Source organism: Budorcas taxicolor, chromosome 7 (assembly GCF_023091745.1).
Source record: "Budorcas taxicolor isolate Tak-1 chromosome 7, Takin1.1, whole genome shotgun sequence".
NCBI classification, from domain to species: domain Eukaryota; kingdom Metazoa; phylum Chordata; class Mammalia; order Artiodactyla; family Bovidae; genus Budorcas; species Budorcas taxicolor.
Window position 1 is genome coordinate 33,155,877 of NC_068916.1, and position 27,997 is coordinate 33,183,873.

Sequence of the window (27,997 nt, forward strand, 5' to 3'; positions counted from 1 at the left end):
CATAACCCTTTAAATATGATCAATATGCAAAAGGACATCATCCCTGAGGTCAGGATAAAAACCACCCTGTGGCTCAGATGAATTCTCTCGTCAGATCTGTGAGAGAGAGTGAGGCTACAGATGGATGATGTGTCCCTGGCACGTTTTCCAGGAGAAAACGGTTCTCCAGAGAGAACAGCGACACCTTCTTATACTTGCTGAAAGGATGAAAGTCAACTAAAGCAGAAGCAAGCTTCAAGTGTTCCTACATGGCCAGAGGCACATGGATGGATGTCGTTTTCCACTCTCAAGGCGTGCATAGTGGTCCCATGCAGAAACACTGCCTGAGCATCATTCCCCATGTCATTCAGGGCAGTGTGACACTGTGACAATGCCACCTGGAAGTGGGGTGCTCCTCTCCCAAGCATAGAGAAGCTGGAGAACTCAAGAGGAGAAAAAACATTTTTTTTCTCTTTTGCATATATTTTTCAAGAACTACAGAGTACTTATACATATGTCTCTTGCTGCTCATCTAACTGTATTATAATTATTAGTTTTGTCTGTCTCAGTCATTAATCTGTTAGCTCTGCCAGACAAGGTACTGTAACTTTTTAATGGTTGAGTCTGTGGCCTTTACACATAGGCCTCAATAAACATTTGGTGAATGAATGAACTGAGGAGCTTGTTTGCATACAGAGAAGACAGGTCATGTTCTGCTCAGCCTCGGTCTAATTTTAAACTAGAGGAAAGTTCTGTTTAGCTCCCTCACTCTCACTGGCTGTCTGCTTTTGTTTGTTGTTACCTTCTTGCTCCCTTCCCACCTCCACCGCTACTCTGTTCCTCCGGCTGCCAAGGCACTGGCCTTGCAATGGCCTCTTTTTTTAAAAAAAATTAGGCAATGGCTATTTCTCTTATTCGCTGCCTCAAGGCTCTGCAGGAAGTCTGGTAAATCACTGAGAGCCAATTCATAGACAGACAATTCTCAGGATGGCAATGTGAAAACAGCCAAACCAGTAAGCTGCTGCTGCTAAGTCACGTCAGTCGTGTCCGACTCTGTGCGACCCCACAGATGGCAGCCCACCAGGTTCCCCCGTTCCTGGGATTCTCCAGGCAAGAACACTAGAGTGGGTTGCCATATCCTTCTCCAATGCATGAAAAGTGAAACGTGAAGTGAAGTCGCTCAGTCGTGTCCGACCCTCAGCGACCTCATGGACTGCAGCCTTCCAGGCTCCTCCATCCATGGGATTTTCCAGGCAAGAGTACTGGAGTGCGGTGCCATTGCCTTCTCCGGGTTAAAGCCCAGTAGTGGTTTTATGGGTGAAAGATTCAGAGAACAGAGGAGATGAGCTGTGTTTTGTGATGTTTTGCCTTGGTATTTTTTTCTTGAGATTTTTTTTTTGGTTAGTGATATCATTTGACAGTACTCTTTGTCTACTTTCAATAAAGAAGAAAGGATTGGCTCAAAGTTTTCCTGTGAAGAAACAGCAGGACAATTCAGATTCTACCTTTGGCCCCACCTAGCATTCCATGCAAAGGCATATGTCAGCCTCTAAAAGTTATTCCTGCTGTCTATCTACATGTAAATGATTAGCACCTCAATAAAACACACTTTTTCTAAGGATATACTGCCTTCAAAACTGCCACTGCACTGATGAGAAATTATAATGTCACCGAATAAACCATATATGGAACAGACTGGTTCCAAACTGGGAAAGGAGTACGTTAAGGCTATATATTGTCACCTTAATTATTTAACTTACAGGCAGAGTACATCATGGAAAACGCCAGGGTGGATGAAGCACAAGCTGGAATCAAGATTGCTGGGAGAAATATCAATAACCTCAGATATGCAGATGGCAGAAAGCAAAGAGACACTAAAGAACCTCTTGATGAAGGTGAAAGAGGAAAGTGAAAAAGCTGGCTTAAAACTCAGCATTCAAAAAACTAAGATCATGGCATCCAGTCCCATCACTTCATGGCAAATAGATGGGGAAACAATGGAAACAGTGATAGACTTTATTTTCTGGGCTCCAAAATCACCGCAGATAGTGACTGCAGCCGTGAAATTGAAAGATGATTTAGAAAGATGGTAACGATAACCCTGTATATAAGACAGCAAAAGAGACACAGATGTATAGTACAGGCTTTTGGACTCTGTGGGAGGAAAGGGTGGGATGATTTGGGAGAATGGCACTGAAACATGTATAATGTCATATATGAAATGAATCGCCAGTCCAGGTTTGATGCATGATACTGGATGCTTGGAGCTGGTGCACTGGGACGACCCAGAGGGATGGTACGGTGAGGGAAGAGGCAGGGAGGTTCAGGATGGGGAACACATGTATACCTGTGGTGGATTCATGTTGATGTATGGCAAAACCAATACAGTATTGTAAAGTAAAAATAAAATAAAATAAAATCGATGTGTTAAGAGTCAAAAAAAAAAAAGAAAGAAAGATGCTTGCTCCTTGGAAGAAAAGCTATGACCAACCTAGACAGCATATTGAAAAGCAGAGACATTACTTTATTGACAAAGGTCTGTCTAGTCAAAGCTATGGTTTTTCCAGTTGTAATACATGGATGTGAGAGTTGGACCATAAAGAAAGCTGAGCACAGAAGAACTGATGCTTTTGAACTGTGGTGTTGGAGAAGACTCTTGAGAGTCCCTTGGCCTGCAAGGAGATCCAACCAGTCAGTCCTCAAGAAAATCAATTCTGAACATTCATTGGAAGGACTGATGCTGAAGCTGAAGCTCCAATATTTTGGCCATCTGATACAAAGAGCCGACTCATTGGAAAAGACCCTGATGCTGGGAAAGATTGAAGGCAGGAGGAGCAGGGGATGACAGAGGATGAGATGGTTGGATAGCATCACCAACTTGATGGACATGAGTTTGAGCGAGCTCCGGGAGATGGTCATGGACAGGGAGGCCTGGCGTGCTGCAGCCCATGAGGTCGCAAAGAGTCAGACACGACTGAGTGACTGACTGACTGAACTGATGTAGCATCAGAAGGACTACCTTCAGGAAACCATGTGTGTCTGTTTCACGTTTCTCCTTCTTCGTAGATTCAGATACATTAATGTCATCAATGTAAACATTTTTGGAGTATGTACAGGTCACAGATTTAATTCAGTTACATTGATTTAAAATGACAATGAGACTATTTTAAGGGAAAGAAGAATGAGAACCTGAGAAGCTACCATTATTTTGGGACGTTGGATTTTGAGCATTTGCAAAGCATTTCTATACAATTTTTCACCAATCTTAATCTAGTCAGTCAACCTTCAGAAGAAAACAGAATGTCATATACATTGATATGTTAAGAGAGGAAGTAAACTGTACGTTTTACTCATTAGACGTTCATTTCCATTTTTTATAAACTTCTTAGTATTAAACTGATTATAATTTTGTTTCTTTCCAGACAATTATATGATATAAACAAATACTATAACTATAATAAACTAAAATTTTTTAATTTAAAAATAAAAATATATTAATTGAATCCAAAATCATAATTAAAGCTTATATTGATTAAAAGTTCATCATGTATAATTTGGCTAAGCACCAAAAAATAAGTTACTTAATAATGATAAATGTCATTCATTGCTTGTTTTGAGTTAGTTGGAAGCGCAGATGTTGAATTAAATCACTAGATAGTGAAGTTTGAAATAAAATCTGTTATTTTCCAATAACAATGAAGCAAGAGTTATAATGATTTTAGAACTCCTTGAACTGAACTACACGGGTAAGATCTTGGCTTTAATCCAATGAAACACAAGCCACAGTGCCTCTGAAATAACATCTTTCATTAGGATTAAAGCATTTGCCACTGATCAAATAGTTCACTATATGGGGGTCATTATTATAAAATGAATGAGAGCTTGCCCCTTTCTTACTAATCAGATAGAGAGATAAGAAGACAGATAGAGTTATTTCTATGATAAATTTTACACCACAGACTCCATATATTTTGGGGATGTGTGTTGGATGTGTATACTGGAGATACAGTATATGTGTGTATGAGTGTGTATGTGTGTACGTGAAGCCAGAGACAGTTCAGAGCAGTAATTCACAGTTAGATTGTGGAGTCAGACTGTAGATGCAATGGTTGCTAGTCCCAGCTTCACTGTCTCCTAGCTACACAACTTTGAGAAGGAGCATGACCTCTCAGCAAACCTTGTCTTTATGTGGGATTTTAAGAGAATTTCATGGACTTGTTGGAATTAAATGAGGACTTAAACAGGAAGTCCTGGAACAGTGCCTGGTTCACAGTTTTATCTTTTACTGATTCATTCAGTTCAGTTCAATTCAGTCGCTCAGTCGTGTCCGACTCTTTGCAACCCCATGAATCGTAGCATGCCAGGCCTCCCTGTCCATCACCATCTCCCGGAGCTCACTCAGACTCACATCCATCGAGTCCGTGATGCCATCCAGCCATCTCATCCTCGGTTGTCCCCTTCTCCTCCTGCCCCCTATCCCTCCCAGCATCAGAGTCTTTTCCAATGAGTCAACTCTTAGCATGAGGTGGCCAAAGTATTGGAGTTTCAGCTTTAGCATCATTTCTTCCAAAGAAATCCCAGGGTTGATCTCCTTCAGAATGGACTAGTTGGATCTCCTTGCGGTCCAAGGGACTCTCAAGAGTCTTCTCCAACACCACAGTTCAAAAGCATCAATTCTTCGGCACTCAGCCTTCTTCACAGTCCAACTCTCACATCCATACATGACCACAGGAAAAACCATAGCCTTGACTAGACGGACCTTAGTCGGCAAAGTAATGTCTCTGCTCTTGAATATACTATCTAGGTTGGTCATAACTTTTCTTCCAAGGACTAAGCATCTTTTAATTTCATGGCTGCAGTCACCATATTGCAGTGATTTTGGAGCCCCAAAAAATAAAGTCTGACACTGTTTCCACTGTTTCCCCATCTATTTCCCATGAAGTGATGGGACCAGATGCCATGATCTTCATTTTCTGAATGTTAAGCTTTAAGCCAACTTTTTCACTCTCCTCTTTCACTTTCATCAAGAGGCTTTTTAGCAATTACCATTATGATATTTTTCTAACCTCTCTGTCATAAAATTTCCTAAAAATATTGGGTCAAATACAGTGTTCAGACAGCTTTTTCATATATATGTGTTTGAAAATAACACATTGCTAATAACTTTATGGATGACTTTGGTAAAATAACCTGTCTGTTATGCTGTTTCTATATTAAATATTTCTATATTTTAAAAGAGTTACTATGCTGCCTACTAACACTGGACGATGAGTTAATGAATGATTAATGAATCAGGCTAAAATTTCTAAGAAAGAGGATGACATAATATTATTACAGTATCTCAAGTTTTTGTTTTGGTTTTTTTTTTGCCTTTATGTGTTACTTTGCATTCATTTCAAAGCAAGCCAACAATAAAACTGCTAAATCAGACTTTCTTTTGAGAGAGTTCTTATTTTAAAGTGTGTGGGACAGAATCAGTTGAAAGCAGAAAAAAAAACAACAAAAAACAGGATGACATAAAGGCAGAGGAAGTAGATTCATCTAATAGGAAGAACAGACAGAAAAAAGCAACACTCAAATGGTAATCTGCTTTCCTTCACATCTATTTCTTTTCATGCTCAGTAGAAAAGGAGTATTCCAGGTTATTATTACATCAATCAGTTCAGTCACTCAGTCGTGTTCGATTCTTTCCGACCCTGTGGACTGCAGCATGACAGGCCTCCCTGTCCATCACCAACTCCTGGAGTTTACTCAAACTCATGCCCATTGATTTGGTGAAGCCATCCAACCACTTCATCCTCTGTCATCCCCTTCTCCTCCCACCTTCAGTCTTTCCCAGCATCAGAGTCTTTTCAAATGAGTCAGCTTACATATGCACATATAAAATTAGGGCTCTGAATTTGCCCCAGAATTGTCAGTTTTAAAATATCTGCTCTTACTTTATTATGGTGTATATAAAGGTTATACAAAGATGAGGTCTTAAAAAAAAAACAAAAAACAAAAAACAAAGATGAGGTCTTTTTCATTTGGAATCTAGTAAATCCCCTGTGAAATTTTATGTTTTAAATAAATCTTCATCATCTGCCTATTCTATTGTCATTTGCTTCTTCATTTAATGTTTGGATGAGTCAAATCCAAACATTAAATATCTGTGTATTTGTGGGTGAACACTGACCATTAGGAAAACCACAGTTAAACAACGGGGGGTGGGGGGGATGGGAGACTTCTCTTTGTCACAATATACCAGAGTAGATGGACTGGAAAACCTGAAACTTCTCTAAAACAAACATTCAGATTTGCTCAAAAAGAAAAGGGACTATTTAGGTGCCGGAAACAAAAAAGTAAGCCAACACACACTGCCACAGAAACAAACCCTTCTCAAGGTGACTGTCTAAGTAATCAAGTGGTTTGGGGCTTGGCGCCGACAGAGATCACAGATAATGAGGTAGTGACACCTGCATCAAAGCAGGATCTGAGAAGAGCTGAATCTCTGCAAAGGGCAGGCAAGAAAAAAATAACCATCTCCTTAAAAGTAGGAGACAGGGACATGCTTCTGAACCACAGGTCAAGGGAAACAAAGTGGTCTTTTTGGTAACTTTTAAAACACTTGACCTGGGTTTGGGATTTAAACATATAGCATCTGAACAACATGGTAGCCCCAAAGCAGGGAATTATAAAAGCCTGTCTAGAAGTGGGGCTTTCCCTGTGGCTCAGAAGATAAAGAATCTTTCTGCAATACAGGAGACTGGGGTTCGATCCCTGGGTCAGGACGATCCCCTGGAGACAGGAAGGGCTACCCAATCCCGTATTCTTGTCTGGAGAATGCCGTGGATAGAGAAGCCTAGCAGGCAACAGTCCATGGGGTCACAAAGAGCTGGACACGACTGAAGTGACTTAGCAGATGTCTAGCAGTGAGCTAGTGATAGCACAGAAGCCTCTGGAAAAAAAATAGAGGTCAGTCAGACCATAGGAGATTTTAAAGATTCAGATGACTTTATAACAAAAAAGTGACAAAATACATAAAGAAACAAACCACTAAAACTGAGAGCACAGAGCACACCAGCAGGATTAGAAACCCAAACACTTGATATTAATAACAAAAGATAAATGGTGAAGGACTTTCCCCTAAGGCTCAGTAGTTAAGACTATGCTCCCAATGTAGGGTACACAGGTTTGATCTGTGGTAGCAGGAGCCTGGTGGGCTGCTGTCCATAGGGTTGCAGAGAGTTAGACATGACTGAAGTGACTTTGCATGCATGCATGCATTAGAGAAGGAAATGGCAACCCACTCCAGTATTCTTGCCTGGAGAATCCCATGGCCGGAGGAGCCTGGTCGGCTGCCTTCTTTGGGGTCGCACAGAGTGGGGCACGACTGAAGCGACTTAGCAGCAGCAGCAGCAGCAGCAGAACTAAGATCCCTCATGTCATGAGAACAACCAAAATAATAATAAATAAAATTCTAAAAGGTAAATTATGAAATAAACACATTTAAAGTTACTAAATAATTAAAAAATAAGTATACAATAAAATAATGCATATAAATATAAATAAGCTTATAAGCAAATTAAATATCAAATTAAACACAGTTAATGAGGAAAACCCCAATACACTGGCAACCTGATGCGAAGAGCTGGCTCATTGGAAAAGACCCTGATGCTGGGAAAGATTGAGGACCAGAGGAGAAGGGGATGAGAGAGGATGAGATAGTTAAATAGCATCATTGAGTCAATGGACATGAATTTGAGCAAACTCCAGGAGATAGCAGAGGACGGAGGAACCTGGAGGGCTGCAGTCCATAGAGTCACGAAGAGTCAGACACACATTAGCAACGAAATAACAGCAATGAGGAAAACAGTTAACTAGAGAAATACACGAAGGAACAAAGCAGAAAAATGTAAAGATTTTTAAAACATTAACAATTTAAGAGATGTAGATGATAGAATAGGAAGGAACAAGGTGTAATAAAAGTTCTGAGAGAGAGAGCAGGGAGGGAAGGAGACAATATAAATGAAAATAAAGAAAATGAGAATAAATGAGTATTTAAAGGAAGAATGGCTGAGAGTTTTCCAGAATCGCTGAAAAACACAAATCCTCTGACAGAGGGGGAAATGAGATGTGAATGTGATTTGAAAATAAAATGCAAATCTGAGTCATCATAATGGAATGACCAATGACCAAAGAATAGAGAAGATCTTAAAAACAGAGAGAAAAAAACAGATTAACTTCTAAAGAATCAATGCTATGCAGACGGCTGATTTTAGACTGTTCAAATGCCATAGTCGAAACCAGAAGATAATGGATTAATATTATTAAAAGGCTGATTGGAAGTAACAATTTTTCGTAGACTCTTATGCCCAGTAAATGATCTAACATGAAGGAAAAAACAATCAGCTTCTTGTACCAGCTTCTTGGTACAAGAAGTAACTAATTTTCATAGACTCTTATCTCCAGTAAATGGTCTAACATGAAGCAAAAACTATCAGCTTCTTGTACCAGCTTCTTGTGTCCTTCTGGGTTCTTAAGAACTAGAGGACATATTTTAGGAATATGGAAACTGACCCAAAAAGAACTGAGACGCAATGGTAAGGGAAGGTATCAGGAAGCATCAGAAAATATAAATAAGCATTGTCAGTATAGCGAGTAACAATAATAATGACCTCTTTAGGGCATATAAACCATAATGGATCTCAACTATTGAACAATAAAGTAGTGAGCAGAATTAAAACATTCTAAGATCCTTTTGTTGGTCAAGAAGCTTATAGAAACTCTGCTAAGGCATGTTAAATTTGCATTTTAGAAACATATATTGCATAAAGCAGGCATGCATGTAAAAAAGCAAATGTAGTTTCTAAAGACAGGGAGGCCTGGTGAGCTGCGATTCATGGGGGTCGCAAAGAGTCGGACACGACTGAACTGAACTAAACTGAACTGAAAGAGCAAGAAAACAAGTGTGGACTTCAAACAAGTTGAAGGAATTCAACAATGAAAGTCAGGTTCCTGCCTTTAAGATGCTTACTGTTGGTTGGGAAAGAAACAGATATAACTTCACAAAACAGAAAATAAAAATCTGCTTTATTCCAGAGAAATCCAATCTCTTTTGCCTACACGTTAAGTCCTTTCCCCTTTACAGCCTTAGGCTGGTAAAGAGTTCCAATAAACTTACATGTTTCCTAGACTTTAAAAGGCACAAGTTCTGGGCTTTGCCAAAAGCACATAACAGAAACAATCCATTATTCAACATATGCGGAGAGAGTTCTAACAAGTGTCTGCAAACTTGCCAATACATGTGCTTTATATTAAGTCCACCCCACTCAGTCTCACTTATACCTAAAAAACAACCATCTTGAAAGTAAAATAAATGTAACCAGAAAAACGTTTACATGCTTCCCATGTATACTGTTTTCAGAAAAAAAAGATATGCATCTTTGTTCCCTTGCTGTCAGCACAACGGTTTCTGAAGGCAAAAAAATATCAAGTGAAAACAAGAGGACTGCAAATAAAAAACAAAGCATCCAGGCTTGACATTCAGCCTTCTAGGGAACAATCCATCTTCGTGTATAAGGAACACAAATTCACAAAAAGATAACAGAACAACTGAAGAAATGATTATAAGGTCCATGTTGCTGCTAAAAGAGGATATATAACCAGCAGAATCAGGACAACAGAAAGGTGCTATAGTTAAGAAATATAATTGTACTAAGAGTAGATCAAGAGATATTGTTTTAAACAACAACAAAACCCATTACAGTTCTTTTACTTCTTTTAAGAGAGGGACTAAAAAGGAAGAAAATGGATTTATGAGCTTTTGACAAATCTGTCTTTAACAATAAGTCGTTGAGCCCATAAGTACCGGACTGAGATGCTTTTAAGCATCAGGATGTGCGCCATTCAGAACGTTCCTGGGGAGGAATAACTTGGAGATACATCAGAGCAAAATGCTACCTTTTGTAAAAGCAGCAGTGTGTCTCTCTTCTCTTGTTTTGATGTACGGTAAGCCAGCACTATATTTAAATAATCTATAATCCTTCCCAAAGTTCAGGAATGAAAAATTCGGAACATTATTTTTAAAGGGTGCTGTGATGGGGCATCATACTTTTCTCCATCTGCTCATTATAATTGATAATGTACATCAAACACTATTATAATGTATTAGTTACAAGTCATATTTTAGACCTGTACCATTTGCAGTCTCAACTTACTACGTGATGTTAACAGACTCTTACAAGATGATAGTAATGAAACCACTTAGGAACCCAGCTATGATATCTAATATAGATCTACAAAACTCATCAATCAGCAGTTATTAAATATCTATTTCAAACAAAAAGTACCGAGTATTAGGCTCACATTGGGATCATGTGTTCAGGAAAACTGGGTACTGGGTCCACATCAGACACGTTAAAGCTACTTGACTTGGGCTTAACCCTTGTAGGTCTCTGTTGTCTTATCTGCAAAATGGGGGAAATGATAAGTGAATGACTTACTTACACACCTCAAAGGAGACATAAGTTGAAAATCAGAGGATAGAACATAGTGAAACTGGGTAATGACTATAAGGCAGTGTTATCGATGAACCATACCAGCACAGGCAGTGCCCAGGGTGCAGGTAGTACGTTTCTGCTACCTGTGTAGATATTACTCTATAGTTGAACTGAATATCATGATGCAATGTCCATTTGAACAGTTTCATCTGAAGAGACATCTAATTTCTAATTTCTTTCTAAAGTCCAATACTCCATTTATCACATCAAAGGGAAATTATAACTGAATAGAATTCTAAATAAATAACACTTTCTACTTTATTGCCAATTTATGTTTTATGTTAAATGTAAAAACTCATGTTTTATCTTTTATTCATTAAATTATGGAAAGCAGACAAACATAAAAATTACAATGGATTATAAACTTCTGAATTTGATTTTCAGTCTGCCTTATCACAAAAGTATGGTCCAAAACATTAAATTTCTAAGCCATAATCCAGTTTGTCTCTTACTAACAGCATTATTGAGAAATAATTTACATAAGATAAAATTCACCATTTAAATGGAGAATTCTTTTAGCAAATGATCTTTAGTAAATTTACAGATTTGTGCAACCATCACTATAAATGTCCATTGCCCCCCCCCAGAAACCTCTCATGATCCTTTGCAATCAATCCGTATTATAACCCCTAGTCCCAGGTCGCCAATACTCTACTATCCTATTCTATCACTTTGCTTTTTATGGATATTTCATATAAGTAAAATTATACACTATGTAGTCTTTTCTATCTGCCTTCTTTACTTAGCATTTCTTTTCCTCAGCATACCTCAGAAAAGGAGTTTGTTAATTTTTATTGCTCAATAATATTCTATTAAATGTATAGTTCATGTTTTGTTTATCTAATATCAGTTGATGAACATTTGAATTACTTCCATTTTGGGCTATTATGAGTAGTGCTGCCTTGGACATCATAATCCAGTTTTATGGATATATGTGTGTGTGTATATACATACACACACACACACAAATAGTGCTTACTCAGCCTTGGGGAAATTGGTTCTCAGATACACAAACCATACATTTAGACTTTCCAGGTGCTCCATTGTTCTAAAGTTTCCAGGTGAAGAGAGAGAGAATTTGTACTGTGGTTAAGAGCGCAGATTCTAGAGTCTGGTTCCTTGGGGTCTGTAAACCAATTTGACTTCATATATTCTAAATTAGGCGGGGTTCTTCATTAACTTCCTTGGTTTCCTTCACTGTAGAATGGGGATAATGACGGTGGCTCCATTATGAATTTATAGTGAGAGTGTGAGTCACTCAGTTGTGTGTGACTCTTTGTGGCCCCATGGACCCCATCACCAGGCTCCTATGTCCATGGGATTCTCCAGGCAAGAACACTGGAGTGGGTAGCCATTCCCTTCTCCAGAGGATCTTTCCAACCCAAGTCTCCTGCATTGTGGGCCGATTCTTGACCATCTGAACCACCAAGGAAGCCTTTATAGTAAAGATAAGATGATGCAAAAGACACTTAGCAAAGTGCTTACTAGATGTTAATTATTATAATTAAAATTGTGTACTAAATCATCATTAAATATTTTTTGATTTTCCTGGTGGCTCAGATGGTAAAGTGTCTGCCTGCAATGCAGGAGATCCGGGTTCGATCCCTGGGTCAGGAGGATCACCTGGAGAAGGAAATGGCAACCCACTCCAGTATTCTTGCCTAGAAAATTGCATGGATTGAGGAGCCTGGTGGGCTACAGTCCATGGGGTCACAAAGAGTCGGACACGACTGAGTGACTTCACTTTCACTACTGCTGTTAAAACAAAATGTTTAGAAGATTTTTGAATCTATTTTCCCACTCAACCAGTCAATCTTAAAGAAATCAGTCCTGAATATTCACTGGAAGGACTGATGCTGAAACTGAAGTTCCAATACTATGGCCACTTGAGGCAAAGAGCTGATTCATTAGAAAAGACCCTGATGCTGGGAAATATTGAAGGCAGGAAGAGAAGGGGATGACAGAGGACGAGATGGTTGGATGGCATCACCAACTCGATGGACATGAGTTTGAGTAAGCTCCCGGAGATGGTGATGGACAGGGAAGCCTGGTGTGCTGCAGTCCATTGGGTAACAAAGAGTCAGACACAACTGAGTGACTGAACAACATCAACAACACTTTCCCACTAAGAGATGCAACTCTTATTTTTGATTAATACAGTATAATTATCAAGCACAGACACTGCATGTTTTTATATGAGGTAGAGCAAAATACCTATTTTCCTGTCTGGCCGTTACCATATAGTCATTGGATGGGGAATATTATCTAATGACCTCTTGCTTCAAGATCTCTTGCTGGATTCAGAGAAAAAGTAGCAGAGTAAGATTTACCATAGTAATACCATTCTTCCTGCTCTCACATCCTCTTGAATGTAACATTCGACTCATGACAGAAGGAAAAGAATAAAAAATAAATAGCTTAGGATGGAAGGACACATGTGCACCCGTGGCTGATTCATGTCAATATATGACAAAACCCACCACAATATTGTAAAGTAATTAGCCTCCAATTAAAAAAAATTAATGAATTTTAAAAATAAATAAATAGAAAAGGCAATGGAATGCCTTCTCCAGCTTAATTATTTAATAATATATAGTGCATATTATGGGCCAGGAACGGTTCTGAATTCTTTAAAAATAGTAACTCATTTCATCTTTATAACCACTCTATTAGCCACCCTATTAGCCTCAATTTTGGATCAGATAATCAAGGCGCAGAAAAGTTGAGTAATTTAACCAGGATCACCTAGCTTGTAAGTATAAAGCTGAGTTTCAAACCAAGCAACCTGGGTGTAGTGTTTGGTTTACGCCACTATGCTTTGCTACTCCTTTTGCTGGAAGACGGAAATATCTGACTGAAGTTGATGTATTCCCAGAAAAGACAAGTAGAAGCACAATCAGTTTTGTTTGCCACATAGACCCATTTCCTTCAATCAGACTATTTGGCCTACAAGATAGCATATTAAAAAGCAGAGACATTACTTTGCCAACAAAGGTCCGTCTAGTCAAGGCCATGGTTTTTCCAGTAGTCATGTATGGATGTGAGAGTTGGACTGTGAAGAAAGCTGAGTGCCAAAGAATTGATGCTTTTGAACTGTGGTGTTGGAGAAGACTCTTGAGAGTCCCTGGAACTGCAAGGAGGTCCAACCAGTCCATCCTAAAGGAGATCAGTCCTGGGTGTTCATTGGAAGGACTGATGCTAAAGCTGAAACTACAATACTTTGGCCACCTCATGAGAAGAGTTGATTCATTGTTAAAGACCCTGATGCTGGGAGGGATTGGAGGCAGGAGGAAAAGGGGACAACAGAGGATGAGATGGCTGGATGGCATCACCGACTTGATGGACATGAGTTTGGGTGAACTCCAGGAGTTGGTGATGGACAGGGAGGCCTGGCGTGCTGCGATTCATGGGGTCACAAAGAGTCAGACACGACTGAGTGACTGAACTGAACTGAACTGAACTGAAGCCACAGAGAAATGCTTCTTACAAAGATAAGTGAAACAAGGTAAGTTATATTCCACTTTCAGTTTCATCTTAAACTCTCATCCATTTTATGTAAACGTAATGCTGAAAAAGTCAAGCTTTTCAAGTTCACAGAAGAGGTCTTTAAACATTAGAAAGGCTCCCTAAGCTGACCATATGAACATACTCTTTGTAACCAATCATTCTCATTGTGAATTGACAGAGTAGTACACCCTCTGAGAAAACATTCCTAATTTTTAAAAATCTAGTGTGACTTATATCATTCTTGGAAGATCATGGTTCATATACACATTTTAAACTCTTTAATTACACAATTATTAGGTACATACTTGTGAAAGAGAAACCTACAGATAAATGAAATGCAGCTCTATAGTAATATTTTAAAGGCTTTTTAAAGTTCTGATGGATATAAACTAAATTTGTTCAATGCAGCATTTATTAAACTATTACAATAATGGAATCTGCTTTTTTCCTCCATAATACCTTTTTTACCTATATTGACTGTAAAATGCTAAGAATTGCTCCAGACATCTAAGCAATCCAAAACATGTTAATGCAAACATTTCTTATTCTTCTGATGAAACCTTATTCCAATACAACCTCTGAGGTCTAAGTTATGAGAAAGATGACAGTTAATAACATATGACAGCATGAATAAGTTTCAAGAAGATAATAAATAGAGTAACATTTATTAGTATTATTAGGGGCTTATCATGCCCCCAAACATTATGTTCTACATGTTTTATCTTATGGAATGCCCAAAACAACTCCAAAAGGCGAGTATTAATTTGTTAATTCTCGTTTTACAAAAGAAGAACTAAGTAACATACCAGGGCACACAGATATTAAGAGGTGAGGCTGGGCTTCAGATTTAGGCATTCTAAACCCAGAATTCATATTTCAGCAGTTATACACAGCTGTCTTCCACAGGGTCCCAGGCGATCATTTCACTTACATGTGTAGAATCCCTAATAGTAGGAACAAACTAGGAAATAAATATTACATAAACCTACCAAGCAAAATCTAGGAAGGCAGATATGATTTATTCATCACAATGTGTTTATGTTAACTCTTGATACTTTTATTATTCTAATACCTTTTCCATATGTCTCTTCTTCTCTTTAGTAAGTAGTATGATGATTAGAACTTTTTTCTTTCTTCCCTGTCCTAAAGTAACTGCAGGGACAGCACATTTTCAAATGGTGATATATTCTGTAAATACTTGTAAACAACAAAATGGATCTGCAGTCAAACACTACTTCATATTACTTTTCATTTTTCTATCAAAGGATCATTCGTACATTAATATCTCATTCTAAGATATAAAATGTGTTGTTTGTGAGTGAGCAGTACATTTTTTTCATTGTTTCCTTCCTATTGTATACTTTTCAAAGTGCTAACATTAAGTTTCTGCAAATCAAATTCTATTTTGACATACGGCCTTTAAGTACCAAAAAGGAAATCATGCAAGAAGCACTAGATTTAAAGACTACAAAAGTTGTGAAAATATGGAATGCCAAGTTCTAAGAAATGCACATTTTTCATGCTTTGTTCTAAGAAGACAGTATCGGAGTAGCAAGTAAGACATTTCTTCAGCTCTCTGTAGCTACTTTATTTCTTGGTAACTTCTTTAAAGCCTCTGAAGATGCAAAAAAGAAGAACAAATGGATCTATAGAGAGAGTTTTCTTTTTTTTTTTTACTACATACTTATTGTGCCATGATTTTTCTAGATGTCAAGGATCCAGTCCACTGCCCTGAAGGAAGTTACGTTTGACAGGCAGGAGTCAACAAATAAGAAAGCAAATGCATAACAAGATCTCACAGAGTAGTAAGTGCTGTGGAGAAAATCACAGCTAGCACTATGAAAGACAGGAGTGTGCAGGCGAGGGAGTGAGAAGCAGGCACACAGTCAGCCAGAGCCCAGGCTGCGGGGGTTGGCAAAAGGACTTCTGAAAAACATAACATAGAAACTGATGCTAAAAAGAAGAGAAGCAGCCAGCTATGTGCATGCTAAGTGCAGAGGCCCAGAAGAGGGAATGAACTTGGGCAGCCCAAGGAACCCAAAGAACAGCTTGCGAGGCAGGGGCACCAGACTCTAATAGAAGATGATTTCTGGGCTCAGAATAGATCACAGTGGATGGATCACAAGGTAAATAGCCAAGGTCAAGAGACTGCAGGAGTTCTCAGTGAAATGGGGAGTCACACAAGTATTTCATGTGAGATGACACAACATTTTACATTTCAAAAATTATACTTGTGCTGCTCACAGGAAAACAAATTATTGGAGGGCAAGGGAAGAAGCAAGATCTGGTTAGAAGTTTGTATAAAGGCAGTCTAATGAAAAGATGAAGACAGCTTAGATGGGCATAGTGGAGATGGTGCAAAGAAGGATTTAACATGTACTTTGGAGGTAGACTTGACTAAGCTTTCTGAAAGAATGGACATGAGGGGTGAATGAAAGGGAGGAAGCAAAAATGATGCCAAGAGTTCTGGCCCAGGCAACTGGTTAGATGACAGAAGAAATCATGATATAGAAGAAACCAAACAAGAAAGTTCTGGGTCTGAGCATTGATTCTTAGGTTTTGCTTTTGATATCTAAGTGCCTGTTAAATAGCCAATGAAGATGGCTGAGTGGGTTCAGGGAAAAGTTTAGAGCTAGAGATAAAAACTTGGGAGTCACTCACATATACTTGGTGTTTCAATCTATGGGACTAGATGAAATCATCATGGAGTTGGCAGTGGGGAGGAGGAAGACAGGATAGGAAGGGAAATAAAAGAGTGTGAGAGAAACAGAAAGAGTGGGGAGAGGGAGAGAGGAGACCATGCATCTGCGAGTGAGCACGGATGTGTAAACAAGCCCTCAAACTAAACATCTGGGCAATGTAACATTTAGATGTTAAGGAAGCAAGGGTTCAGCCAAAAACACTAAGGAGGAACAGACAGTGAGGTAGAGGGGAAATGTAAATTCACCTCTTCCATGCACAGAACCTTGACAGCTAACCTTCTAACAACTGCAACCAAAAAGTACTTTCTGGCACTTTTCTCCTATAGCATTGCTCCTAGAACTACTTATTTGCTGGCTAAGGTTGCATGTAAACTATACTTCTCTAGAACAATTTCCACAGTGTTTTAACAACAAAATCAAGCAACACCATCTCATAAGCACAGGCCCCTCAAGGTTATCAACCCCTGCATGTATCTGGGGGAGAACTGCAATAGAACCATGAACCTGACCTTCCTGTTTCAGCACTCCACCTGCTGGCCTTGTTACTGTGCTCCATCATTTTTCACTGCTGTCACATTCAAGGCCTATCTTGTGATGAATAAACTGAAGTCTCATTCCCTGTTTCCTTCTGGATGAGCACAATCTTGTAAAAGTTCTAATAGGTATTTCTCCTATTCTTCCTTTCATTTTGCTAACAAAATCAGAAGACTTTGCCATGGCTTGCTAATCCACTGTGTATTTCAACAGAATTCCAATGATTATTAATACTTATTTTAGGTTCTGAGCCACATTGATTTTAGCTTCTATTTTAACCATCCATCCTTGTTTCATAAACTCAATTAATTACTTTGTATGCTCTCTCTGATTTACCTCCAACTCACTTGTCTTATCTTGTTTATGTTTTAACCCTTCTGGTAGACTCTGAACACATCAAGGGCAGAACTGTGTCTTACTAATCGTCACATCACTTATGTCCAGCATGGTGCCCAGTACTAAATGCATGTGCAATTAACGTGGAATGAATGGATGAATTAAATAATCTACTAGATTAGTTCAAACTGTTCTTTATTGAGTTTGACAAAAATGATTAAGATGTAAAAAGACTGCTTTATTATATTTTAAATAAGACCCTTAGGAAAAACTTCCCTGTTGCTGAGATTCATCAGTCCCCCAAATTTTCCTACCTTCCTCCTATTTGGATATGTAATTTTCATTAGTATGCTAGCATATGTGCAAGCAATTTTGAGTGACAACTGCTACTCAATTGACTTTTTTTTGTCCTTTTTATCTTCAGGAACTAGCAGTGTGTTTAAACTCAATAGCAACATTAAATGTTGGATTTTCTCATTTGCTCAATGTAGCAAAAATTCTTTTATTTTAAAATTAGAAGTACCTACAATTATTATGGAAAGACAGTACATATTTTATATTACTATTTTACTAGTCAACTTTATGATTACTTCAACAGTGATTTCACCATTTTTAATCAACTAAACTCTGCTGAAACAGTTAAATATTAGAAATGAATATTTTTTATAGAAACATTATGAAGTTTGAGAGGTTCTATGACAGTGTGACAAGTACACCAGATGTGTAGAGGCTGCAAATACTTCACTAAAATGAGACAGATATTGTTTCAATGTAGATTATCTAGATTTTATTTCAATTAAAAAATGCTGAGCCTACAGTGCCCCGCTTTTTCTGTAAAATTTATGTCAACAGAATACACAGAAACCAAATCCTGAATCCTCTGGTCCATTTAGTCAACTGAAGGTCTTGGGAACTCCGATTAAATAAATGACTTGCAGAATATTAACAAGTAAATTAACATCAGAGATAGAATTTGAAAAATCTCCATTTCTGTTCTTATATCTTGACCACATATTTTGTTCTTCAAATTGTCACATAGCAAAGTGGTGAATTCACATGATTTATAAAGAATGAAGGGAAAATAAAAGCAGAAATTATAAATATTTCTTCGTAGATCTTGTCTATCAGTATAGACATAGCCAGATTTTTAAAATCTCTTTATCCTGGCTTAGTCACCAGCTTAGCCTCACTCTCCTTCAGTATATTCTCACATTTATACTCTGTGTAATATACTCCATACTTTCTATAATATGCTCTATTCTTTCTAATTTAGTTACCTCTAAAGTAGAATTTGATTAAGAAGTGAAGTATAGCTAAACTCCAACTAGCATTGCCTCTTATTTTCTAATTAGAGCACATAAAGGAAAAGACAATGCATGACACAAGTCCTAACTGTTAAAAACAGTACGATTGCTGCAATCTCACAAATGAAAATAGTTTACTAAGTTCTTGAAGTCACTGTATAGGAACGTAGCAAATTTATTTAACAGGCTTTCAAGTACAAAACCAATATTACTCGGAGGAATTAATTGTAAATAGAGTATTCCCCAATGATAAATGTATGTAAGTGTTTAAAGAAAAACAGTGATTGTAAACATGTCACTATATACTCATTACTTGACATCTATATACTCATTACTTGACTATATACTCATTACTTGACACTATATACTCATTACAGCCATCTTTTATTTTTGGTTTTAGATAGAATAAATTCAGTCTTCAAATTAAATAACTGACTGATCACAACCATCTCTCAGATTTATCTAGATGTGGAAAAATTTAGTTTCATATTGAAATGATAAGTAGAGTCCTATATAGATAGAAATCATGAAATTAAATTATTGCTCCAGAAGCATCAGTAGTTAATAGGGCTTAATATGGGTTAATAAACCCATAATCTTTCATATATTAAAAACAGACACCAATGAAACCTTTATTGTCAGCCTTTTATGGTAAGAAACAGAAAACTGCAACAGAAGAACATTTCTGACTTTACATGTTTTCACTTTAGGAATGCAAAGCTAGTAAAAGTAATAGTCCTTCTTATGGTCACATATGGTGAAGGCAGGACTATCCCTAAATTGTTAATGTCTTATGTAGCCCCAAAATCAACTTTCTTTAAAAAAATGAACATTAATTCAATATTTGATTATAAATAATATCATTTATATAATCTTGTTTTTATTTTCATGGTGAAACTTACTACTTTCCTATAGTTAATAAAAATAATTATCAAAATTTAAATTAGTTTTGTTCATAGAAAACATGGCTGTTTTACCATGTACTTGTTAATCCTGATACCTTAAAAGTTAAATTTTGCAATTTGAAAAACACCATAAATGTTCCTCCAAATATTTTTTAAATGTTACAAAGAAAACATTGCTGAATTTCATGATACTATTATACATATTTTCCTCTATAGAATTTCAATATAAAACATAGACTAAAAATATGACAATTTCTATGGTGATAATTAGTGTGTGATTGTTAATCGTGTTACTGTGGTCATTATTTAATAACCTTAATATTCAAAGAGATCTAACTGGTAATTGTATCTTGTCTGTATATTTCAAATAACAAATGATACCATGGACTTGCGTGTTTCTCAGAAATGCAATTATGTGTTGTCTAAATTCCTGTAAACATCAGGCAAAACAGTGCTGACCTTCTCGGGCATTTCCTGGTGTCCTGTTGCCACTGTCTGCCTGCAGCACTGTTTCCCTGTTTCATCATGTGGGGAGGTGGGAGTAGGTAATGGAGCTTCTGTTAAAAAAATTAGAGAACTTTTAAAAATAATGTATTTACTTTAGACTTTCCAAAACACATTGAACTGAACAGGTACAGGAGATGATGAAGTGGGGAGCGGGGCATTAGTCAACATGAAGCCCTAGGCTGTACTGACGAACACATGAATGAAGAGAGGAGTTAACATATGAAGCATGTATATGGAGGAAATGCACGTGAAGGATGAAATAACGTGAATGAAAACATTAGAGCCATGGGACAGATCAGTCAGTCAATCAAGACGTCAAGAACACTCCCTGAGAATCTATTCTTTCTGAATATAGAATACTAGAGCAAGTCACTAGAAACTTTCTTTAGTGACATTCATTAATCACATCCATTAATCACTACTGTTTTAGTATTGCTGCCCAACATATTATTAACACAGGCAAATGAGGACCACCTCTGGAAACAGTAATCAAAAGAGACATGTGCTTAATTGCTCAGTTGTGTCCAACTCTTTGCAACCCCATGGACTGTACTCCCCCAGGCTCCTCTGTCCACGGGATCTTCCAGGCAAGAATACTGGAGCGGGCTGCCACGTCCTCCTCCAGAGGATCTTCCTGACCCAGGGACTGAACCTGAGTCTCCTGTGGCTCCTGCACTGCGGTTGGATTCTTTACCCACTGAGCCATTGAGAAAACCCCTATCAGAGAGAAGGGGCAGTCAACCACGTCACAAAAGCTGATACAAATACTCCCAAGTAGTGTGGCGGTACAGAGGAGCCTGTGGAAATGAGAGTGGTATCCTGAAATATCTGAAGGGACGACCTGTCTCACAAAACCTCGGCTTGTTGTATGAGGTGCCAATGGACTGAACCAGCCTCTGAGAAACATACTCTAGGTCATGGGAACCAAGGATGACACTACCCCTCGTGACCGATCTGGTTAAAACAGAGGCAGAGTGGTCTCTTGGCAGTGACACTGTCAGGACACCAAGTATCAGAGGGCAGTGAGGACAGAGTCCATGGCCTGAGAGGTCTAAGTACTGAGCCCATGTGCATGAGTTACAGTCAGTCCCCAAGTGTGCAGTCCCTCAATCCTGCCTTAAGACTTTGGTAACATGTTCCCCAAACACTGCACTTGCTTTAACTTAAGACTTAAGGACACGGGTTTCAGTCATCCACTTCGCAAAATCATTCACTCATTCTCTCACTGCTTAAAGAGCACTATGCTTGGTCAGTACTAGGAATGCTGAGATGAATGAGAAAGAATCCTCCCTCAAGTAGCTCAAAGAACCAGCTTGGGGCCATGTTGAGGAAAGGCACACTTTTCTCAGCTTCCTTCTGCTTCCTATGCTATTACCAGTTTTCTTCATCAATAAGATCTTTGAAAATTTAGTAGAGGAAAAGCAAACGTATACATGTGAATAAGCTCAAGGCATTTAACATCACCATTCATCCATTTATAAGGAATGTCAATTCATGACATACTCACTTAGCACCAATTATATGCCAGGAGTACTTCTAGCTGCTGGTTAAAAAAAAAAATGAAAGAAAAACAAAAACACCTGCCCACATTTTTATTACATATACACAGATTAGAAGAAACATTTTTGTTAATAATGAATTATAAAGTTTGGAAGCAAAACACTTAAAATTAATTTAAAAACCTAATGAATAGTATTATGCAAGCACTATTTGTTACTTAGTATTGAAAAATTTTATGATTTGAACATTTAACAAAGTTAACAGTCAAAAATAAGGAGAGCAATCAAACGTTCCAACCACATTTCACATTAAATCTACATGAATACCCTTAACAATGTTGTCAAAAATCAGATTCATAAAGTTATAATGCTGTAGTGGAAAAGCAAAGAAAAGATAAAAATCACCCTATGTTAACACTTCTGATGGAAATTATGCATCTCTGTTTTCCCCTTCTACCCAAAGAATGTTTACCCCAAAAAACCATTAAAAAAACCAAACAAAAAAACAAAAACAAAAACAAAACAGCTTTAAGGACCTACGAAAGGAACAGAGACTTTTCCATTGAACACTACTGTTTCATTCGCCATACCAAGACACTGGAGACTGGGGGTAGAAGTATGGTAGCTGTGTGGTCCGAGGCAAAGTACTAATTCTCTGCTTTCTCTCTCGTCCCTGCAGGGGAGGTAAAAATATAGTTGATCCTTGAACAACAGGGAGGTTAGGGGTATCTACCCTCTTGTAGTCAAAAATCCATATAACCTTACAATCTTCACTGTTTGCTCAGTTCTGAATCTATGGATTCAACCAACAACAGATTACATGCTAATACAGTACATTTCTCGGAGAAGGCAATGGCACCCCACTCCAGTAGTCTTGCCTGGAAAATCCCATGGACGGGAGGAGCCTGGTAGGCTGCGGTCCATGACGTCGCTAAGAGTCGGACACGACTGAGCGACTTCACTTTCTTTTTTCACTTTCATGCATTGGACAAGGTAATGGCAACCCACTCCAGCGCTCTTGCCTGGAGAATCCCAGGGATGGCAGAGCCTGGTGGGCTGCCGTCTATGGGTTCGCATAGAGTCGGACACGACTGAAGCGACTTAGCAGCAGCACGGTACATTTCTATTGAAAAAAAAAAATGCATGTAAGTGGATCCACACAGTTCACACCAACGTTGTTTACGGAACAACTTGATTCATAGGGTTAGTGTGAAAATTAAATGAGTTAACACATGAAAAGGATTTAAGACTTTTAAAAGCACAGAATAGGTGTTTACATGTATTAAATTGGAAGAGCACTGCAGCAACTATCCATGTCAAAATCTTTACTGACAGAGGATCTCAGAACACTCTAAATGAAGGGGAAAAAGGGGGGCAAATGAACTTATTTACAAAACAGGAGTCACAGATGTAGAAAACAAACTTATGGTTACCAGGGGATAAGGAATTGAGGGGGAAGACAAATTGCGAGGTTGCAATTGACATATACACACTACTATATAAAAAACAGATAACTAATAAGAAACTACTGTATAGCACAGGGAACTCTACTCAGTACTCTGTATTGGCTTATATGGGAAAAAATCCAAAAAAAGAGTGGATATATGTACATGTATAACTGATTCACTTTGTTGTACACCTAAAACTAACACAATACTATACTATTCTCCAATAAAATTTTTCAGAAAAGAATTCTGAACCAAGCACCTAAGCTTTGGCATTCATCAACCCCGTGGACTGTAGCTCACCAGGCTCCTCTGTCCTTAGAATTCTCTAGGCAAGAATACTAGGGAGGGTAGCCATTCCCTTCTTCAGGGGATCTTCCCTGACCCAGGGATGGAACATGGAACTCCTGCATTGCAGGCAGATTCTTTACAGTCTGAGCCACTAGGGAAGCTCCTGTCATTCACTAATCTGGATCAAGTATTTCCCCAGGCAATACAACAGCAAAGCTGCAATTCTTGGTACCTATATATTCTTTTTTTTTTCTGTACAGTTCTTCTGTGTTTTCTTGCCACCTCTTCTTAATATCTTCTGCTTCTGTTAGGTCCAGACCATTTCTGTCCTTTATCGAGCCCATCCTTGCATGAAATATTCCCCCGGTATCTCTAATTTTCTTGAAGAGATCTCTAGTCTTTCCCATTCTGTTCTTTTCCTCTATTTCTTTGCAATGATCACTGAGGAAGGCTTTCTTATCTCTCCTTGCTATTCTTTGGAACTCTGCATTCAGATGCTTATACCTTTCATTTTCTCCTTTGCTTTTCACTTTTCTTCTTTTCACAGCTATTTGAAAGCCTCACCAGACAGCCATTTTGCTGTTTTGCATTTCTTTTCCATGGGGATGGTCTTGATCCCTGTCTCCTGTACAATGTCACGAACCTCTGTCCATAGTTCATCAGGCACTCTATCTATCAGATCTAGTCCCTTAAATCTATTTCTCACTTCCACTGTATAATCATAAGGAATTTTATTTAGGTCATACATGAATGGTCGAGTGATTTTCCCTACTTTCTTCAAATTAAGTCTGAATTTGGCAATAAGGAGTTTATGATCTGAGCCACAGTCAGCTCCCAGTCTTGCTTTTGCTGACTGTATAGAGCTTCACCATCTTCGGCTGTAAAGAAGGTAATCAATCTGATTTTAGTGTTGACCATCTGGTAGTGTCCATGTATAGAGTCTTCTCTTGTGTTCTTCGAAGAGGGTGTTTGCTACGACCAGTGCGTTCATTCTGTATTCCAAGGCCAAATTTGCCTGTTACCTCAGGTGCTTCTTGACTTCCTACTTTTGCTTTCCAGTCCCATATAATGAAAAGGACATCTTTTTTGGATGTTAGTTCTAAAAGGTCTTGAAGGTCTTCATAGAACCATTCAACTTCAGCTTCTTCAGCATTACTGGTTGGGGCATAGACTTGGATTACTGTGATATTGAATGATTTGCCTTGGAAACGAACAGAGATCATTCTGTCGTTTTTGAGATTGCATCCAAGTACTGCATTTCGGACTCTTTTGTAGACCATGATGGTTCCTTCATTTCTTCTAAGGGATTCCTGCCCACAGTAGTAGATATAATGGTCATCTGAGTTAAATTCACCCATTCCAGTCCATTTTAGTTCGCTGCTTCCTTCATGACCAAGATAATCATGATGGTGTGATCCATCACCTAGAGCCAGACATCCTGGAATGTGAAGTCAAGTGGGCCTTAGAAAGCATCACTATGAACAAAGCTAGTGGAGGTGATGGAATTCCAGTTGAGCTATTTCAAATCCTCAAAGACAATGCTGTGAAAGTGCTGCACTCAATATGCTAGCAATTTGGAAAACTCAGCAGTGGCCACAGGACTGGGAAAGGTCAGTTTTCATTCCAATCCCAAAGAAAGGCAATGCCAAAGAATGCTCAAACTACAGCACAATTGCAGTCATCTCACATGCTAGTAAGGCAATGCTCAACATTCTCCAAGTCAGGCTTCAGCAATATGTGAACCATGAACTTCCAGATGTTCAAGCTGGTTTTAGAAAAGGCAGAGGAACCAGAGATCAAATTGTCAACATCCACTGGATCATGGAAAAAGGAAGAGAGTTCCAGAAAAACATTTAATTCTGCTTTATTGACTATGCCAAAGCCTTTGACTGTGTGGGTCACAATAAACTGGAAAATTCTGAAAAAAATGGGAATACCAGACCACCTGACCTGCCTCTTGAGAAACCTATATGCAGCTCAGAAAGCAACAGTTAGAACTGGACATGGAACAACAGACTGGTTCCAAATAGGAAAAGGAGTAAGTTAAGGCTGTATATTGTCACCCTGCTTATTTAAGTTATATGCAGAGTACATCATGAGAAATGCTGGACTGGAAGAAGCACAAGCTGGAATCAAGATTGCTGGGAGAAATATCAATAACCTCAGATATGTAGATGACACCACCCTTATGGCATAAGGTGAAGGGGAACCAAAAAGCCCCTTGATGAAAGTGAAAGAAGAGAGTGAGAAAGTTGGCTTAAAACTCAACATGCAGAAAACTAAGATCATGGCATCTGGTCCCATCCCTTCATGGGAAATAGATGGGGAAACAGTGTCAGACTTTATTTTTTGGGGCTCCAAAATCACTGCAGATGATGATTGCAGCCATGAAATTATAAGACACTTACTCCTTGGAAGGAAAGTTATGATCAACCTAGATAGCATTTTCAAAAGCAGAGACATTACTTTGCCAACAAAGTAATGTCTAGTCAAGGCTATAGTTTTTCCAGTGGTCATGTATGGATATGAAAGTTGGACTGTGAAGAAAGCTGAGTGCCGAAGAATTGATGCTTTTGAACTGTGGTGTTGGAGAAGACTCTTGAGAGTCCCTTGGACTGCAAGGAGATCCAACTAGTCCATTCTAAAAGAGATCAGTCCTGGGTGTTCTCTGGAAGGAATGATGCTAAAGCTGAAACTCCAATACTTCAGCCATCTCATGCGAAGAGTTGACTCACTGGAAAAGACCCTGGTGCTGGGAGGGATTGAGGGCAAGAAGAGAAGCGGATGACAGAGGATGAGATGGCTGGATGGCATCACCGACTCAATGGACATGAGTTTGGGTGAACTCCGGGAGTTGGTGATGGACAGGGAGGCCTGGCGTGCTGCAGCTCATGGGATCACAAAGAGCCGGACACGACTGAGCGACTGAATTGAACTGATATATTCTTCTTCACAGTGAAGTGCCAAATTCTAAGTGTGCTGCCAGAATTCCCCAGCTTAATAATTGCCACCACTTTTTCCATTTTGACAGTATAGATTCTGTCTTATTATTTGGCAAAGACTGTTTGGCTTTGCACAGTGGAAAAAGCTATTACTAAACCACTCCAGCCATAACTGTAGTCTTATTCAACAACAGAGCCCTTTTGTCAAATACAAGCTAAACGAGTCCTTCCTTCATTTCCCTCATGTATTTTAGATACAGTCTCAGACTAGGCTAACAGCAAAATGAAAAAGGTTTGATAATTATCTGTTAAATACTGGAGTAAATCATTAAGCTATATTTCAATTATCCAGAGTATCATTACCCAATCTAGAAGGAAAATGTCTAAACTTTATACTTGGAATCACTATCGGGAAATAACAGAAGATGATGTGAATTTGTTAGAGGAAAGAGTACCAAACTTGAATTCTTGACCAATGTGCATTTACAATTTTTTCCTTCCCAGAATTAATCAATGTCCACAGTCTGTTTTGATAACTCTACCTTGAGTATTTGCTTATCCTTCAAACAAATGGAGAAATGCCCACAGGATAAGAACTGAATGTTGAACAGGTTACTCCTGAATCATTATGGGTTTTACACTGAACGTGTCACATTATCATGTCTCCCTTATGATCACTATCATTTGCATTTGTACAACGTGTCACATGCACAGAGTCACAGTCTGGTTACAGAAGAAAAGATGTCTCTGTATGAAACCATCAGATTTATCTGGGAATCGAACATACACCTATAATCTACAATCTACAAATATCCATCAACTGAATCCCTGTGGATGAGTACTCTGCGAAGGAAAGCATCATTCAAATTCTAGTCAGTATACAACTGGCTGCACTCAAAGTTCCTCTAGGGAAGCAATAAACTTATTCATTTTCATAGCGCCAAAATCTAAGAATCAAAGGAGATTTTTTTATTGGCTGAACAAACTTAATTAAATCTCACCTCTTAGGCTAAGTAGCAGAGGGCTATTGATTCTTAGCCCAGATTTATTAAATAAATCATGTGTCTGGATATAAAGACTTAAAATGCAGGGTTCTGTTTCATTTTTAACAACCATCACTTAAATGATACATTATTGCCTTAAAGAAAAAGGTATTTATTAAGTACAGCAAATAACTATGGTGTTGGAATTGCACCAAGAACTCCAGAAAAGTCGACAATATAAATGTTTTTTAAAGCTGAATTTAATTCAATAATAGATCATACATATAAACTGATCATATGAATTAAATAAAATGTTCACATTTTGGATTACACTTATTTATTTTGTCTTAAATGAAAGGTAAAATGCATGGTCGAAGTAACATTCATGTAAATAAATTGGGAATATCACAGGGAGACTTAAATCATGAAATTTGGTATTATACATATAGCATTATGGGGGGAAATAAAACCAAAGCATGATCTTTCACAGGCCAATTTAAGATAAATATTCCAAGATTTAAG

The 27,997-nt window shown here is 38.3% G+C and overlaps 1 protein-coding gene across 1 annotated transcript in view; it reads right to left on the bottom strand.

Moving 5' to 3' along the window:
* Positions 1–27,997, bottom strand: part of PRR16 (proline rich 16) — a 176,571-nt gene that overhangs the window by 41,999 nt on the left and 106,575 nt on the right. Inside the window, 2 exon segments of the mRNA XM_052644242.1 lie at positions 20,268–20,300; positions 20,303–20,365. Coding sequence (XP_052500202.1) covers positions 20,268–20,300; positions 20,303–20,365 — 96 coding nt within the window.